The sequence below is a fragment of the Talpa europaea genome, assembly GCF_964194135.1.
Source record: "Talpa europaea genome assembly, chromosome: 14".
Lineage (NCBI taxonomy): Eukaryota > Metazoa > Chordata > Mammalia > Eulipotyphla > Talpidae > Talpa > Talpa europaea.
Window position 1 is genome coordinate 72,225,066 of NC_140082.1, and position 17,679 is coordinate 72,242,744.

The 17,679-nt window shown below is 40.8% G+C and overlaps 1 protein-coding gene across 1 annotated transcript in view; it reads left to right on the forward strand.

The window, feature by feature from the left end:
* The window catches only part of DNAH14 (dynein axonemal heavy chain 14), a gene marked incomplete at its 5' end in the record, with an annotated part of 230,846 nt that extends 218,011 nt beyond the window's left edge, over positions 1-12,835 (forward strand). The window contains 5 exons of the mRNA XM_084254058.1: positions 2,448-2,560; positions 3,484-3,623; positions 10,689-10,852; positions 12,036-12,182; positions 12,564-12,835. Of these exons, the coding sequence (XP_084110184.1) occupies positions 2,448-2,560; positions 3,484-3,623; positions 10,689-10,852; positions 12,036-12,182; positions 12,564-12,779 (780 nt within the window). The 3' untranslated portion in view covers positions 12,780-12,835. The remainder of the gene's footprint in view (positions 1-2,447; positions 2,561-3,483; positions 3,624-10,688; positions 10,853-12,035; positions 12,183-12,563) is intronic.
* Between the last annotated feature and the right edge of the window lie 4,844 nt (positions 12,836-17,679).

Below are 17,679 nucleotides of genomic sequence, written 5' to 3' on the forward strand. Positions count from 1 at the left end.
TACTCAGCATTCAAAAAAGATAAACACATGCAATTTGCAGCAACATGGATGGCGCTGGGAGGGATCATGCTCAGCGAAATAAGCCAAAAAGAAAAAGAAAAATACCGGATGGTCTCACTCATAGCAGGAATCTAGAAAACTTAAATAAGGGACCAGGAAAATGAATAACTATAAGAAAGTGAAAATCAAAATCAACAAAAAACTATGAACCAGAGACACTTTTTGGGGGGTGAGGGTCGGGAGGGGAGGGATTGGGGTCAGAATGGGGGGGTTGCAATTGTATGGGGAATATAAAAATAAAATTAAGAAAAGAAAAAAAAGATATATTGTTATTTTTTTTACTTTCAGAAAAATGTCATTTTCAATCAACTTTATGGAATATAACTACTGCAGATAAGGAAAATCAATGGGGGTAAGGGGAGAGAGAGAGGGAGAGCAGAGAGAGTTGAAAGAAAATGCATACGAAAATAAAAGATTTCCTTAGGGTGATAAAATTATGAGTGATTTCTATTTTTGCCTTTTGCTTTTTGATCTTTTCATATTTTGATGATGATAATATATTGTTTTGTAGCAGAAAATTGGAACACCTTCTAAATAAAAAAACACAAAGCATACAAACAAAACAAAAAGAAATGATTACAAGGCCATACCCTTTACAAACCAATTTGTAAAAACCAATTTGTAAAAACACAAACACTGAAATTTGTAAAAACCAATTTGTAAAAACACAAACATTGAAATGTCCACAGTAGACAAATCCATAGAGTAGAAAGTAGATTAGCGGTTGGCATGGGCTGAGTTTGACAGCAGGCTTGAGAAGTGATGCTAAAAGGTGTGGCATGTTTTATTTTGAAGTGATGAAAATTTTCCAGAATTGATAATAATGCTTGCACAACTCAGTAAATATACTGAAAATATTGAATGTACACTTTAAATGGTATATTGTGTATAGCTTTTTTTAAAAAAAAATGTAGGAATTATAGAGGTTAAAAGAGCAATAACAGGGCCTCCCTGGTGGTACAGGGGCTTGAGTGCAGCACTGTGAAGCTGTCTGCAGCCTCTGCAGTGTGGGTTCGATCCCGGCCAGCTGGTGAGATACCCACATGGCGCAGCAGACCTCTCCTACCTCTTCCTCTACTCCTCTCAGCAGTGTATTTCAGTCAGTCTGCCTGTTCTGTTTCCTGCTTTGTCTCTGGTGAATCCTCTCACCCTCCCGCACATCTGGCCTATACCCTGTTTCTTGTATGCATGAATAAATAAAATCTTAAAAAAAAAGAGCAATAACAATTGTTAATTCTTTAAAACTGAGTGAAAACTGCTGAAAAAAAATGAGCTGTGGAGTCTGCAGTCTTCACACATTTACAATCATGAGATTGTAGAGTTTGAAGGAAACTTAGGGATATATCCCTTCAATGCTTTTATACAGATTTGGAAGCTGAGGAACAGAGAGGCTTTCTGAGCTGCTGAGAAAGCCCACTTGGGTAAGACCTGGGATTCAACGTTAGGTTGAGAGAATATGGCCCTCTGGGATGCTGATGGCCGAGACAAGGGCATACCCAACAGTAACAAGAGCTAAAATTATCCAGATAGAACTGTCAGCTTGGACATGTGGGTGCAGTGCCATGCAAACATGGGCTGGACAGAGACAGACGCTGTGTGAGGGCAGGTGATGCCATCCTGTCCTGGGCACACAGAATCTGAGGAATTAGAGGGGCCTCCAGTGGACCTACTGAAGAGAGATGTATTAAAAGTACAGGCTGCAAAGCAAGATTTTTATATCAGTGGCCTAGACAGACCAGCCATGGGTTAGCATTGGGAAAAGGAATATAAAGTAGGAAGAGAAGAGGACAGAAGGGATCCAAGGCAACATCAACCAAAAGAGAAGAAAGGCCTATTGACGCCTTGAAAGAATCAGAGAATTGGAAGTTGGGATGCATGTGGTCACAGAAACCAAGGCAAGAGAGGAGGAGTGGAGAACTACAGAAAATGCAAATAAGGCAAACAGGAGAGGTGCAGGTGGGATAAGGTAGGATGACATCACGACCAACACAAGGACCTGATGAAATCGCTGAAAGGCCATGGGTTTGGAAGTGAGCAGGATTAGGGAAGAAGGATCAATGAACTTCTTCCAGAAGGCTGTTTATAAGAAAAGGAGACTGAGGCCTGCAGAGGAGTTGTGTTGTTTTGTTTTTTTTTTCCTCTTCTTCCCTTGCAACAAATAAATAGAATTAAAAAAAAAAACAATAAAACTTCACTGAGGAATAGTTGAATAATGTAATTGAATATATTTAAAGTATACAGCATGATGATTTGATGGAAATGACTTCCTCCTGCCAAGTTTTTTTCACTCTGACAATTGAGTCTGTTACCAAAGTTCTCAGATATGCCCTAGTGATGCCAAAGACAAATCTAAAGAAAATGATGTGTCTCTCTCTAAATCCCAACAGAAGTATGCCTACAAGTCATGTAAGCCCCTGAGTTCCTGGGTTGATGATCTCATCCAACGAGTGAATTTCTTCAATACCTGGGCCAAAATGGCTTACACTGCAATCTATCATCGGTAGGAATGAAAGTGCTTTATGTTAAATCCTTACTTTTGCTTAGCATTTACCATTTTGCAGCATGATTTCCCATGCTTGGACTTTTTTGGGTTCTCACTGCCACTGTGGATTAAGCAAGGAATGGATCCTTAGCTTGACATTAGGATGAGGAAATGGAGGCCTAAGAAGTTGAGAGCCTCATCCAAGGTCACCTCCCCTGAGAGTCAGGGATAGAACCAGAATCCCACACATGTCTCTCTCCATTATTCTTTATTGAGTTCTGTGAAGGTAGCAGAGGAAAATATGAAAGAAAATAAATATTACCAACATGTAATTTTTTGGTGGTTTTACTACCTCACAGAAAATAATTTGAAAGATGTGAGAGTAGTTAATATTTTGTGAGTACCTGAAAGTGTGTGCAACATTTTGCAGTGTGTTTGCTCATACTAACTCACTTCATTCTTATAGTAACCGTATGTTTGAAGCGAGTCCTGCCATTTGTCACCACCCTCGTTTTAGAGATGAAGAAAATGAGGCACAAAAACATGAAGTAACTTGACTATAAAGTGGCAGAATTGAGATCTGAACCCAGAAAAGCTGGTTCCAAAGTCTGTGTGAATCAGCCTTTTGTGCCATCTAACTATGAGTGCAATTAGATATCCTTTTGGAGAAGTCAGTAACTTGAAAACAGCCCACAGGTTTCCACACGGCCCAGCCACGACTCCCACTGGAATATCAACATCCCTGTTCCCCAGCCTTTTATGATCTCAGAGGCCCCTTAAAACCATAGCTGGAGTTGGTTTCCATTAAAGTACAGGACATGGGTCCAGAGCTGGGGAGAGCTTGAGGTGAAAAGGAAAGGAGGAACGTAGGAGAGAGTAGAGGAAACTGCTGAGGATATCTGACCCTTACCCGCTGCAGCCTGGGGTCTTCCTTCCAACAGGTACATGAGATTAAACTCGATATGGAAGGCTGCTCCCCCACCATCCAGGAAGCTGCCCCAGTGTGCTGATGATGCGAACGGCTGTTTCTCTGAGGGATGTCCTGCAAGGTACTGGCTCCCAGCTTTCTTCTTTCCACAAGGTGAGCGTGAGAACAAGCACCAGCCCACACCTGACCGACTGTGTCTGTCCCTGACTCCGCTTTCTCCCCCCTCCTCCCCTGGACATGTCAGCGCCTGCGCCCTCTGAGTCCCAGGGCAGACACGCACTGAAGCAGGGTCTCTTCTCCTTCCAGAACCACGCCCCCCCTTCAAAATAGACCTATTCTTGTCTCACCCAAACCTTGGCACTGTCTCATTTTTTCATCTCTAAGCCATTGATTCTATGATGCTAGATGTTGACTGGCATCAGATCTCCCCCCGCCCAAAGGTCACTGCACCATAAGGGAGGACTCCTGGAGATGGGCACTTAGCCAGGGCTTGATTTTGTGCTTCAGCCATTTATCCATTTAATAAGAACTAGCAAGGCAATGTACAGGGCCACGCTGTAAACTCCATAGGGCAGGAGACAAGGCTGATTTTACTCCCCGGTGTACCCCTAGCTTGATAAGGGTGGGATGAGAAAGAGGAGGGGTTGGTTAAGCTTGATTCCCAGGGATTACAAGGCTGGGCAGATGCTGATGTCTTTTACTGAAATAGAAAACACAGGGAGAGAAGCAAACTGAAGAGGAGTAAAATGGTAGTCATGTCAGGTTTGAGACATTCAGAGAATATGAACAAACCCTATGTCTGGTAAGCTGTTGGGTATGTGCAGCTGTAGAGAGACCATGTGACCAGGAGCCACTGAACACCTCAGGCAAAGCCACACTGTGAGAGCTGCCACCACAGGCATAAGAATTGTCAAAACCCAGGTCTTGTCTCCTGCAACCTGCAGGTAGGTGGCTTGAGTGCAGACACCAAGGCAAATGTCCTATCTAAGCAGATATCTTGTGTTGAGCAGAGCAGAGATGAGCCACCATGGCAGGCTCAGGCAGGACTGGTGGGGTGAGGTGGCCAAAATATTCTGGGTGTTAGGCATTACATGATCAAAGGTAGCATGAAATTACTAAACTGGCCAATTATGCAGAATGGATTAAGTAGGGAAAGAAGAGTTGGTAGCAAGAGGAGGAGGTATAGGCCCTACCTATAAGGAGAAGGAAATAAGGGTCTGACCTGTGACATGTCCAGATGCAGGGAGTCCTTTATCCTCTGTGTCACGCTCCACCTGCCTCCTCTTAAATCAACTGTTTCCACGATATCTTCACCTCCTTTTCTATCTCTTGCCCACAGCCTTTTTTTAAAATAAATTTTATTTTTATATTCCCCATACAATTGCAACCTCCTTATTTTGATCCCAATCCCTCCCCTCCCCGCACCTCACCCCCCTTAGAGTGTCTCTGGTTTATAGTTGTTTGTTGATTTTTGATTTTCACTTTCTTATAGTTATTCATTTTCCTGGTCCCTTATTTAAGTTTTCTAGATTGCTGCTATGAGTGAGACCATCCGGTCTTTTTCTTTTTCTTTCTGGCTTATTTCGCTGAGCATGATCCCTTCCAGCGCCATCCATGTTGCTGCAAATTGCATGTGTTTATCTTTTTTGAATGCTGAGTAATATTCCATGGTGTATATGTACCACATCTTCTTGATCCAGTCATCTATTTTTGGACATTGGGGTTGTTTCCAATGCTGAGCTATTGTAAACAGTGCTGCTATAAACATAGGGGTGCAGGTGCTCTTTGGAATTGATGTTTCTGTGTCCTTTGTGTAAATACCTAGGAGTGGAATTGCTGGATCATATGGAAGCTCTATGTTTAGTAGGTCCAGAAATCTCCACACAGCTCTCCATAGTGGTTGGACCAGTTTGCACTCCCACCAACAGTGCAGGAGAGTTCCTTTTTCTCCACACCCTCGCCAACATTTGTTGTTGCTAGTTTTTTTAATATGTGCCATTCTCACTGGTGTCAGACGGTATCTCATGGTAGTTTTGATTTGCATTTCCCTGATTACAAGTGATGTTGAACATTTTTTTATATACCTGTTGGCCATTTGCATTTCCTCTTCAGAGAAGTTTCTTTTTTAGCTCTTCTGCCCATTTTTGACTGGATTATTTTCTTTGTTGTTGTTGAGTCTCATCAGCTCTTTGCAGATTTTTGTGATCAGTCCTTTATAATTAGTGTTGTGTGCAAAAATGTTCTCCCAGTTGGTGGGGTTTCTCTTTGTTTTTGTTGTTGTCTCTTTTGCTGTGCAGAAGCTCTTTAATTTGATGTAGTCCCAGCTGTTTATCTTTGCCTGAACTATCACTGCTTTGGGTGATGTGACTGTAAGATGTCTTTGATGTGCATATCACGTAGTGTTTCGCCTATATTTCCTTCTATGTATTTTATGGTTTCAGGTCTTATGTCTAGTTCTTTAATCCATTTTGAGTTGATTTTTGTGTATGGGGTGAGGTAGTGGTCAAGCTTCTTTCTTTTGCATGTAGCAACCCAGTTTTCCCAGCACCATTTATTGAAAAAACTTTCTTTGTTCCAGTGCATATTCTTTGCTCCTTTGTCAAATATTAGTTGACCATAAATCTGTGGGTTTACTTCTGGATTTTCTATTTGATTCCATTGGTCTCTGAGTCTGTTCTTATTCCAATACCATGCAGTTTTGATGATTATGGCTTTGTAGTATAGTTTGAACTCTGGGCGTGTGATACCTCCATTCCCTTCTTTTTTTTTCAGGAGAGCTTTGGCTATTCGGGGTTTTTGGTGATTCCATATGAATTTCATCAATAATTGTTGTATTTCTTTGAAGAATGACATTGAAATTTTGATTGGAATAGCATTGAATCTGTATATTGCTTTTGGTAGGATGGCCATTTTAATAATGTTTATTCTTCCAATCCATGAGCAGGGGATGTCTTTCCATTTCTTTTTGTCTTCCTCTATTTCTTTTAACAGTGTTTTATAGTTTTCTTTGTATAGGTCCTTTACCTCTTTTGTTAGATTTATTCCCCAAGTATTTGATTTTTTTTTGTTTTGATAATAAAAGGGATAGATTTTTTATTTCTTCTTCTTCAGATTTATTGTTTGTGAATAGGAAGGCTACTGACTTTTGCGTGTTGATTTTGTATCCTGCCACTTTACTGAACTGATTGATGAGTTGAATTAGTTTTTCTGTGGAGTTTTTGGGGTTCTCTATGTATTTATCATATTATCTGCAAATAGTGATAGTTTGACTTCTTTTCCTATTTGGATTCCTTGTATGTCTTTCTCTTGTCTTATTGCTCTGGCTAGGACTTCTAGTATTATATTGAAAAGCAGTGGTGAGAGTGGACATCCTTGTCTTGTTCCAGATCTTAATGGAAATGCTTTCAGCTTTTCACCATTGAGAATGATACTGGCTGTTGGCTTGTCATATATGGCCTTTATGATGTTAAGGTATGTTCCTTGTATCCCAAGAATTTCAAGGGCTTTTATCATGAATGGGTGTTGTGCTTGTCAAAAGCTTTCTCAGCATCTATTGATATTATCATATGGTTTTTATATTTCTTTTTGTTGATAACGTTGATTGATTTTCGGATGTTGAACCATCCTTGTGTCCCTGGCATGAATCCTACTTGGTCGTAGTGAATTATCTTATGGATACATTGTTGGATTCTGGTAGCTAAAATTTTATTGAGGATTTTTGCATCAGTGTTCATTAGGGAGATTGGCCTGTAGTTTTCCATTTTTGTGTTGTCCTTGTTCGGTTTTGGTATTAGTGTATGTTGACTTCATAGAACATGTTTGGTATTGTCCCTTCCTTCTCAATTTTTTGGAAGAGTTTGTGAAGGATAGGCACTAATTCATCTCTGAATGTTTGGTAGAATTCATTTGTAAATCCATCAGGTCCTGGGCTTTTGTTTTTGGGGAGGTTTTTGATTACCATTTCAATTTCGCTGCTTGTAATTGGTCTGTTTAGGTGTTCTATTTCTTCTTTATCTAGCTTTGGGTGATTGTAGAGTTGTAGGGATTTGTCCATCTCCTCTGGATTGTTGAACTTGTTTCCATATAACTGTTCATAGTAGTTACTGATTATTCTTTTGATTTCTGCTGTGTCCGTTGTGATTTCTCCTCTTTCATTTGTGATCCTGTTTATATGTGCTTTCTCCCTTTTTTCTTTTGTGAGCCTGGCTAGGGAACTGTCTATTTTATTGATTTTTTTCGAAGAACCAGCCTTTGGTTTCATTGATCCTTGGATTGTGTTTTTAGTTTCGATTTCATTTATTTCTGCCCTGGTTTTTATTATTTCTTTTCTTCTACTGGTTTTGGGGTTTTTTTGTTGTTCTTTTTCTAGATCTTTGAGCATTGAGATTAGGTTGTTTCTTTGAGTTCTTTCTTGTTTCTTGATGTGAGACTCTTTTGCTATATATTTTCCTCTTATTACTGCTTTTGCTGCATCCCATACATTTAGGAAATTGGTGTCCTCCTTGTCATTCATTCAAAGAATTTTTTAATTTCTTCTTTGATCTCCTCGTTAGTCCAGTGGTCTTCCAGAAGTGTGGTTTTCAATCTCCATGAGGTAGGAGACTTCCTTGCCTTCTTTTTATGGTTTATTTCTAGTTTGATTCCTTCATGGTCAGAAAAGATGGTTGGTATGATTTCAATCTTAGTGTATCTGTTGATGTTTGTCTTGTGTCCCAATACGTGATCAATCCTGGAGAATGATCTGTGTGCGCTTGAGAAAAATGTACTCCGTTTTTTTGGGGTATAGTGTTCTATAGATGTCTGTTAAGCCCAAGCGCTCTAGATCTTATTTAGAACTTTAGTGTCTTTACTTATTTTTTGTCTCATTGATCTATCCATTGTTGATAGTGGTGTTTTTAAGTCTCCCACTACGTTGGTGTTTTCTCTGATGTCTGTTTTCAGAGATGACAATAGTTGTCTGATATATTTTGGTGCTCCTTCTTTTGGTGAATATATGTTAATGAGTGTTATTTCTTCTTGAAGTATTGTCCCCTTGATCATAATGTAGTGACCGTTGGGGTCTCTTTTTATCTTTTTGAGTTTGAAATCTGTTTTATCTGCTTTCTTTTTTGTTCCATTTGCTTGTAGGATTGTTTTCCATCCTTTAACTTTGAGTCTATTTTTATCTTTTGCAGCTAAATGTGTTTCCTGGAGACAGTAAAAGGTTGGGTTTTGTTTCTTAATCCAGCCTGCGACTCTGTGTCTTTTTATTGAAGAGTTTAGTCCATTTACATTTAGAGCTAATTATGATATGTTACCATCTGTATTTGCCATTGTGTTTGTCTTTACTTTGATTTTATTTATTTATTCTTTTAATAACTTTTTTTTTTGGCCTTCTTTCGTTATTATTCATCCCTCTGAGGTTCTGGCTTTTGGACTCCTTGTAGTCCAAAAGATTGGAAGGGCAACTGTTCATTCAAACATGGTCATCCCCTCAGCAAACCCTCACTTGGCACTTAGGAGGGGCCAGGCCTGCCATAGGTGTGAAAGGGGCAGCATAACCAGGCAGGCCCCCAATGAAATTCCAGAGTTTCTGTTTGTCTGGGAAGGTCCTTATTCTTTCTTCATAGAGGAAGGAGAGCTTTGCAAGATAGAGTATTCTTGGTTGGCATCTGTTTTCTTGGAGTCTGTTGACTATGTCTCTCCACTCTCTCCTTGCCTGTAGTGTTTCTCTGGAGAAGTCTGATGTCAGCCTGATTGGTTTTCCTCTGAATGTTACCTGTTTCTTCCCTCTTTTCAGCTTCATTATTTTTTCCTTTTCCTGGATTCTTGGGAGCTTTACTATTATATGTCTTGCTGTATTTTTCCTTTTGTTGTGGAAGTTTGGTGTTCTTCTTGCTTCTTGTATATCAATTTTCAGCTCCTTCTTCACATTTGGGAAGTTCTCTTCAATTATCTCCTTGAATATTTTCTCTATTCCTACATCTCTCTCTCCTCTCCTTCTGGTATTCCTATAACTCTTATATTTCCTTTCCTCATGGAGTCAGATAGTTCCCAAAGTCTTTCTTTGGTCTTTTTCCTTCTTACTTCTCTTTTCTTTTCTGTTTTGGTTCTTTTTATTTCTGTGTCTTTAAGAGTACTTATTCGTTCTTCCATTTCATCTATTCTGCTTTCATTGCTTTTCCCAGAGTTCTTTAGTGCCTCCATTAATTCCTTGATCTCCTGCATTTCTTTTACTTCCCTCTTTAGGGACTCAATTTCATTCTTCTGATCGTTGATTATTTTTCCCTTATCATTGTTTTCCTTTATGACTTCTGTCAGTTTTTTAATCATGGCAATTTTAAATTCTCTTTCCGGAAGGCTCAGAAGTTCTTCCAAGTTACTGTTGTTTCCATCTGGGGGGTGGCTTTCTTTTTGTGGTGTGCTTTTTTTTGAGGAGTTGCTAGGTTGCGTGTGGTTCTTCTACTCCCTGTCTGTTTTCTAATTTGCCGTATGCATTGGGACACTGTGTTGCTGGGACTGGCTGGCATCTTGGGTGAACTTCTCTGCTCCCCTCTGGCTCCTCCGGGAACCATCTGTCGGTTTCAAGCAGTCTTTACTGAAGAAAGTTCCCTGTTCTAAAATCCGATGCGGGGACACACTCCCCTGAGTGCCTGGTCTGCCCCGGTGGTGAGTTCCCGCTCCCCCTCTGGGCTCAGACTGCAGGCCAGAGGGGCCTGGTGTGTCTCTTGACCACAGCCTTTCTCCAAGAAACCAAGGGGTGGAGGGCAGGGAATGACCACAACCTGTTTAGCAATTCTAGACTCTGTCTTTTCCCTAAGTCAATGTGACATTTCTTAAGAAAGACAGACACCCTTGGGTGTTGTGCTTGTTCCTAAAGAGCCATCCTGATTGTCAGGAGCATGACACATGATCAGTCAAGCTTGGTCAGAAGTATTTAAGGGTCCTCTAAACCCACATGGGGGTGGGAAACCATTTCTACAAAAGCAACCACTGTTCCCCAAGAGGCCCATCAACTAGCCAGACTAATGTCACCAAGGCGGTGAGGTGGCTGGATTGAAGTCTCCTCCTGCCCAGCCAACTTGTGCCCACCTCCTGACTCCCCACCAGTCTCTCGCTCTCCACTCTCAGCTCCCACAAGACATATCTGTTGTAGCCTCCATGGGAACATTTGGGAGGTGCACAACTTTGGCCCCTTGGACTCACAAGGTATTTGTTGGTGTGTGTTTTGCTCCAAAGCCTTTCTTACTGCCTTGCTTCAAGACTATGGGAGGTCCCAAGGAATCTCTACAAATGCCCTCACTTTTACTCACCACGTGATCTCCGACAGCCCTGACATCAATGATGAGGAGTTCCCCATCACCATCCAGAGGAAAGTTAGCATCCTCAGGAGAGCCTTTAAGGTGATGAATGATTAAAAGATTGGAAGGGCAACTGTTCATTCAAACATGGTCATCCCCTCAGCAAACCCTCACTTGGCACTTAGGAGGGGCCAGGCCTGCCATAGGTGTGAAAGGGGCAGCATAACCAGGCAGGCCCCCAAGCTCTGCTTCATCCTCCTGCTCTTTCCCTAAGAGGATAGGAATAATCACGAATGAGTAAATGAAATGGATAAAAGATTTAAATAACCACAACAAATGACCAGACACTGTAGCAATCAGGGTGTAAATGTGTGTTTAGACACTCTGGGGCAGGCCTCTCCTCTCGGCTGCCATCAGCCTGAACTTCTCATGGTGAGCCCCTTATTCCAGAGTTGAGCAGGTTCCCAGCAGAAACCCCCAGCCAGCCTGCAGTGAAACTCAATGGCACCCAGGGTGTGCTGAGGATAACCAGGAGGCAGCGTAGGAAGAAAGCCCAGTGCCCACAGACCCCCAGATGCCAGGGCGGTTTCTCCATATCCTCACCAGTGCTTGCTGTCTCCTGGCTGTTGGTGGCCAGTGGGTGTGAGAGGCAGCTCACTGAGGGCTTGACTTGCAATCTCCTAGTGACTAGCAGTATTGACATGTGCTTATTGACCATCTGTGCCTCTTTGGAGAAATGTCCATTCAAGCCCTTTGCCCATTTTTTAATAAGGGGGTTGGGGGGAACCGGGTGGATCATGCTGGATCACATGGCTACTGCACACATCTGAGAGAGCCCCTGGCATCCTGGAGTCACCCAGAAAAGTACATTTTCTACTTACCAGAACTTATACAAAATCTATTAACCTTTTTCATATCATCCAAAAATAAGATAAAGAATCCTTCCTAGCCTTCTAAACTTTTCAGAGCCTAAATCAATCATTGTAGCACATAGAAGTAGGTGATAAATTTAAGCAGAGTATTTTGACTCTAATTTTTCTGTCTTCTAAAAAGCTGGGCTAAGGAGGATAACTCTAGAAACTTGGGGGTTCACTATTTGAAATACTTTTCAGTATAGTATCTTCATATATATACACCAAAGCCTACAAAGCACCGACAGCTTATAACCTGAGGAAACAGGTCTTAGGGGTGGGGGCGCGGTCCCCCCCAGGGTGGAAGGGAGGTGACCCACCCACTGGAGCCTCCTCTCTGGGGACCCACTGACACCACCTCGCTTTGATCTTAGGGCACAAACCTCACACACGTCGGCGCTCATGTTTTTGGTTTATTCATTGAGGGGGCAAGGTGGAATCATGAAAAGAAAGTACTGGAAGATTCACTTCCTTTTGAGACGTGCTGTGATTTTCCTGAGATATACTTCCTGCCCACAAAGGTAACTACCCACCTGTTATTGTGGTCTTAAATCTCTTGAACTTCCCTCAGCAATACCTACAGACCAACTCCTTCTATCCCCACCCCCTGCAGCTTCACTTGGGAAATTTGGCAATATGCTTCAGACAGCAAACATTGAAAACAGGCCAAACTATTGCTAAAACCCAAAATATCAATAGATGCTACAATAACATCCAAAGTTATTTCTCAAGAATATGCACTGGAAGGACATGATAATTACTCTTTAAAGTGCATTCTTCAGCATTATTTCTACTACTAGTCATACAACCATGCTGTAGCAAATCCCACAAACCTAACATAAAAAGGGGAGTCACTGGTATGCTTGAGCTATGCCATTTCAGTTAAGGACTTTCTTTTCCAGATTTCTACTGAAAGGCCCAGTGCCTCCATTCACACAGATGCAGAGCTCTACACTTTTGAATGCCCCATGTATCAGACACCAGAGAGGTCAAGAACTTCGACAAGCACCAGCTTATCCTCCAGCTTCTTTGCGTCAGTCTACTTGCCCACAAGGAAGCCTCCCAGTCACTGGAACACCATGCAGATTGCACTGCTGTGTGAGAAGAGGGAAAAATAAACTTCCAGACCAAACTGTTTACTTTTTTACTTTACCTGGATTTACATGATTCAAGACTCACATGTAGGCAACACCCCATATAGAAGCCTTGATGCAATGTGCAGGGGATCTTCCAGCTGCTCTTTATTCCAGGAAGAGGCGCTGTAGTGGGGCTCTGGTTCTGGTGACTGAGCATGTCCAGGAAAGCAGCTTTTGCTTTCCAAAAGCAAAAATGATGGCAGCTGGCAAGATATCGTATTTTCGTGAACTTGATCCCAGATATTTCTGGAATCAAGATACAGTATCATTTGATAGGTTAAAATATTCCTGTGAAGAGTAGCTCTTTGGAATACTTTGCCTCCCTGGCTGTTCTAAGCCAACAGAACATGACAATGCAGGCCTGACTGCAGACTTGGAGACAACAGAGGAGGCTCTTCTTCCCCTAAAGTATGACACTGTCTCTCCTGACTTCACTAGACCTTCTCTATCCACAGAAAAGGGGTTCTGAGAATGCAGCTAATTGAATGAACATCAAAATGTGCTTCTGCAGGTAGAATTTTAATTTTTTTTTGTGCACTCTGTTGAGCACTGATGAGAATTCTACCTCTCAGACCACCTATATACTGTGTGAGACCCCAGGCAAGTTTGCTACATGAGGAAGCAGGTGCTCAGGGAGTCAGTGACTTCTCCGAGCCCATAATGCTTGAAGTGAACAGAGGCAGGATTCAAAGCCACAGTCATTGTCCCTTTACCCTGGCAATGGGTCCATTGACAGAAAACACATCCCATGTACACAAAAATGAAGACCCACAATTTGTTCTTTCTGTGAGTGAAGGAGAAGGAGAGGTAGGGCATGGGGGGGGGTCATATCCAGAACTAAACTGTAACCGCCATGAACAAAACATCAACATCTACTTACTTCTGTGTCTAAGAAATTGTAATGTCTGAAAGTAACATCATCAACCAAGCTATTTATTAGAACCTAATCACACACACAACTATGGAAAAGATTTATAAAGATCTAATCCTGTCATTTAGGAATCAGTAAGAAAATGGTAAAACACACGACTTCAACAAAAATACAAGGTGAGATCTATTTTGGTCCAATTCATTTGCAAAAGTAATTTTAAGAATGATCCACGATTTGCTAGATGAGTCATGATCTGTGAACACCATGATACACAGGCTTTTCTCTAAACAGTGCAAAAGACCAAGACTCACACAATGTGGCATTTTAACTTACCTAGTGTTGGTGCAGATCCTGGCACCCACCTCCTGTACAGCAAGGTCATGCTGGGAAGAGATGGAGTCGGGGAGCTGGGTGTGAGCGCATCTCACTGACCCATTAATACCGTTCACACATGGATTGTCTTTAAAACATACATGGATGCTTCTGTAATTAATAGATATTCACTTGAAAACATTGTTGAATCTACAATAGTTTTGACCTATTGTTATTGTCCCTCAAATACTAAATACTGAGTAAATGACCATCATGTGGGAGTTGGGACCCTCAACTAACCCTCCAACTGCCAACTTTCTGAGAACCTCACTGCAGACAGCTGGTTTGCCTGGGGCCTGGGAAGATTCCAAGCACAGGATACTAGAAAATAAAAAGGGGGAAGGTGGGGACTGGTACTCAGGCCTTCTGTTTTGGTCCCAGTGATTCCAGGGTTATAGGAAAAAGAAAAAAACAAGGCTGCAAAGTGACCAAAGCAACATTAAAAAAAATTTTAATTTCCAACTTAAAACTTCATTATAAAACTTGTCAAATATGTCAAAAATTAAAAACAAATTGTAGTTGATACCCAAAATTTGCAGCACTATTGATAACAGGCTCTCTTTCATTATAAAGAAAATAATTCAATGTCCTTCTTCCTCCCCAAAGCTTCCCTGGTGAATCTAGCACAGGATATGCTGGATCACCACTTCATGATACCAGGAGAAAAATGTAATTTAAAAAAAAACCCAAAAAACCTGCTTGCTTACATCAGTACATAATAAAACACTGACAGTTTCAACAAAACAATGTCTAAAGACTATATAGGATGCAGAATTCAGGAGTAAACTAACTTCATGATCATGTTAACATGAGGTAAGTCACACATTTCAAATCACAGTGTAGAACACTGTAGATAGAACAATTGACAAGACTATATCAACAATTATCAATAATTTAATGGCTAAAGCTACCTTACACATATCTATTAAGCTAAAAGATGTTAAATTGTTAAATTATTTTCAATGAATGGACTTCTAAAGATGAATACAATGCTCCTTTACAGATATAAAGAATACAATATTAAACTGCATAAGGTAGATAGTAACAAAACACTATGTAATTTAAAAACATCAAAAACACACAAAAATATTAGTCTGAAATGCCTAATCTTCTTTTTCAAGATTTTTTTTTTATTTATACAAGAACTGAGGTACAATCAGAGGTGTGGGAGGGTGAGAGAATTCACCAGACAGAGCAGGGAGCAGAACAGGCAGACGGATCGAAGATACTGCTGAGTGGAGCAGCGGGCGATACAGGAGAGGTCTACTACGCCATATGGGTTTCTCCCTGGCTGGCTGGGAATGGAACCCATGCTGCAGAGCCCACAGTGCAGTGCTCAACCTGTTGCGCCACCAGGGAGGCCCTGAAATGGCTAATTTTCAAACACCAAACTGTAAAAATGTTTACTGATGTTAACTCTGAAAATATACTTATTTTATTTTTCTATTTACGACTGTTTATAAAGACAAATAAACACTTGCAGTTGAGGTAGCAAAACCAAATTCATGAACTTTGGATAAAGAAAAAGATCCCTCTTGGGCCTCCCCGGAGGCATAGCAGTTGAGCGCTGGGTTGCAAAGCTGCCCGCAGCCTCTGCAGCGCCAGTTTGATCCCCGGCTGCTCCCCGGCCACCGGAGGAGGGTCCCGCATGGCGCACAGACCTCTCCTGCTGCCCACTGCTCCCCTCAGCAGTGTATTTCGGTCCTTCTGCCTGCTCTGCTCCCCGCTCTGGCTCTGGTGAATTCTCTCACCCTCCTGCGCTTCTGACTATACCCAGTGCTTGTATAAATAAATAAATAAATCTTGAAAAAAAAAAAGAAAGAAAGAAAGAAAAGACTGTCTTCTACTGAATCATTTAAAAAAAAAAACCCTCCTATGTCTCAATAGCATCTTTTATGCAATAGTAAGTAAATTCTAATTGTTTCAGAATTTTTAATTCACAACTTTTATTTTACAAACTTAATTTAAAATACTGAGATTGTTTCTATTAAAATGATATGTAGTCCTGGTAATTATCTCACATGCACAATACTGTACAGGAAAATCTGCAGTCATCATGTATTACATAAAGCTTCATATTTACATTTTCAAACATGGTTTTGGAAGTTGAGGTTAGTCAAACTCTTTCCTTACACAGTGCTAATAATCTTTCATCACTCTTCACATAGAGCTTTCACTACAGGACCAATTTTTACTTTCAAATCATATAACTAGCAAATGATTTAAAGGAAACAAATGAAAAGTCCATTCTCTGAATGGACATGTGTATACTTGGAGTGTAGCAGCGTTTTCATTTAAGAAACACCAAGGGACAACAACAAACGATAATGTAAATGATAATCAAAATCAAACACGAATATTAATTTCAGTCCATTTATAAGACTCTTCAGATTTTTAAGTATTAAAAATTTCCTTTTAGAATGTAGATTTTAACATCTTTATTTTCTCTATGAATTGTTATGAGTAACTCACTTCTCGGCTCTGTATAGTCTTGACTCAAGAAGAAAACCGTAAAGATACTCTCAGTGCAGTGAAAAAAGTTTGGTTCATTTTAGATTTTTCTTTTTGTTTTTGCCAGTGGAAGTCACCATTGCAGTCATGTCAAATATGCCAGAGCAAAGTTAGTAAATATGGAAATATGCAGCACAGAGGATTTTCCCCAAGTCAGACATATTTCTTCTTAGAATAAAGTTCATCCTGAGTTTCTCAGTGGACAAGCAACCTGGTGAAACAAATCACATAGCAATTAGGCAGAATGTGATTAAAACCTGTGCATAATAACAGGTAGATAGGGTTAGGTGTTTTTATCGCCATTATACAATATTAAGTTTTTCTTGCTTTTCCATAAATCCTCTAAGAATGAACCGTAAGATTACTTCATTTTCTCCAATAATGGGGAAAACAACTAAGCTGATGAGTAAAATTCTACTAGTGTGTGGCAGAGGTAGTTTTGAATTAAATTTATTAAATTTGAAAGCAAAATGATTGGTTCAAAATGATATAAGTTACTTCAGACTTGAGCTAATCATAGCTATTGCGAAGGGTATGTTACAAACTTGCACTTACCAGAACAGATGGACACAGTAAATAACATTTCAGGGACTGAAATGTATACTCAAGCTTCAGAGCATAATTAGAGAAGTCAGTGGTCAGTGGCTTTATTTGATGACTGACTAAATAAAAGGCTAGGAAGTTGTAGATAAATGGGACACACACCAAATTGCCAAAAGTCAGCATGAATCCAAATCCGCCCTAGGGAATGTCCATGGCTGTCAATTACGTTTCCTATGCGGATAGAGAGAGAGGGAAAGATATTTTAAAAATTCTTTTCTAAGTTTGAAATATTCAAATAAAGTACTGGTTTATAGTCACATTTACAAAAGGCCATGCGAAAATTTTAAGGGGGGGTGGTGGTGACGAAATCCCTTCCTTGGCATGTATATCACATTAAGTCATTCCGCCAGCTTTCTTCCCTGTCATTGCATCCTCTCACTCCATGCCACTAAAATGAGAGATCTCAGAAAAGTTCCTTAGTTCCTTCTGCCTGGAACACCCTTTGCCAGCCTCAGCTGAAGCCACCTGGGGCGCCCTCCCTTGGCCCTCCCCGTGGACAGAGTATGACTCAGGTGCTGCCACCGG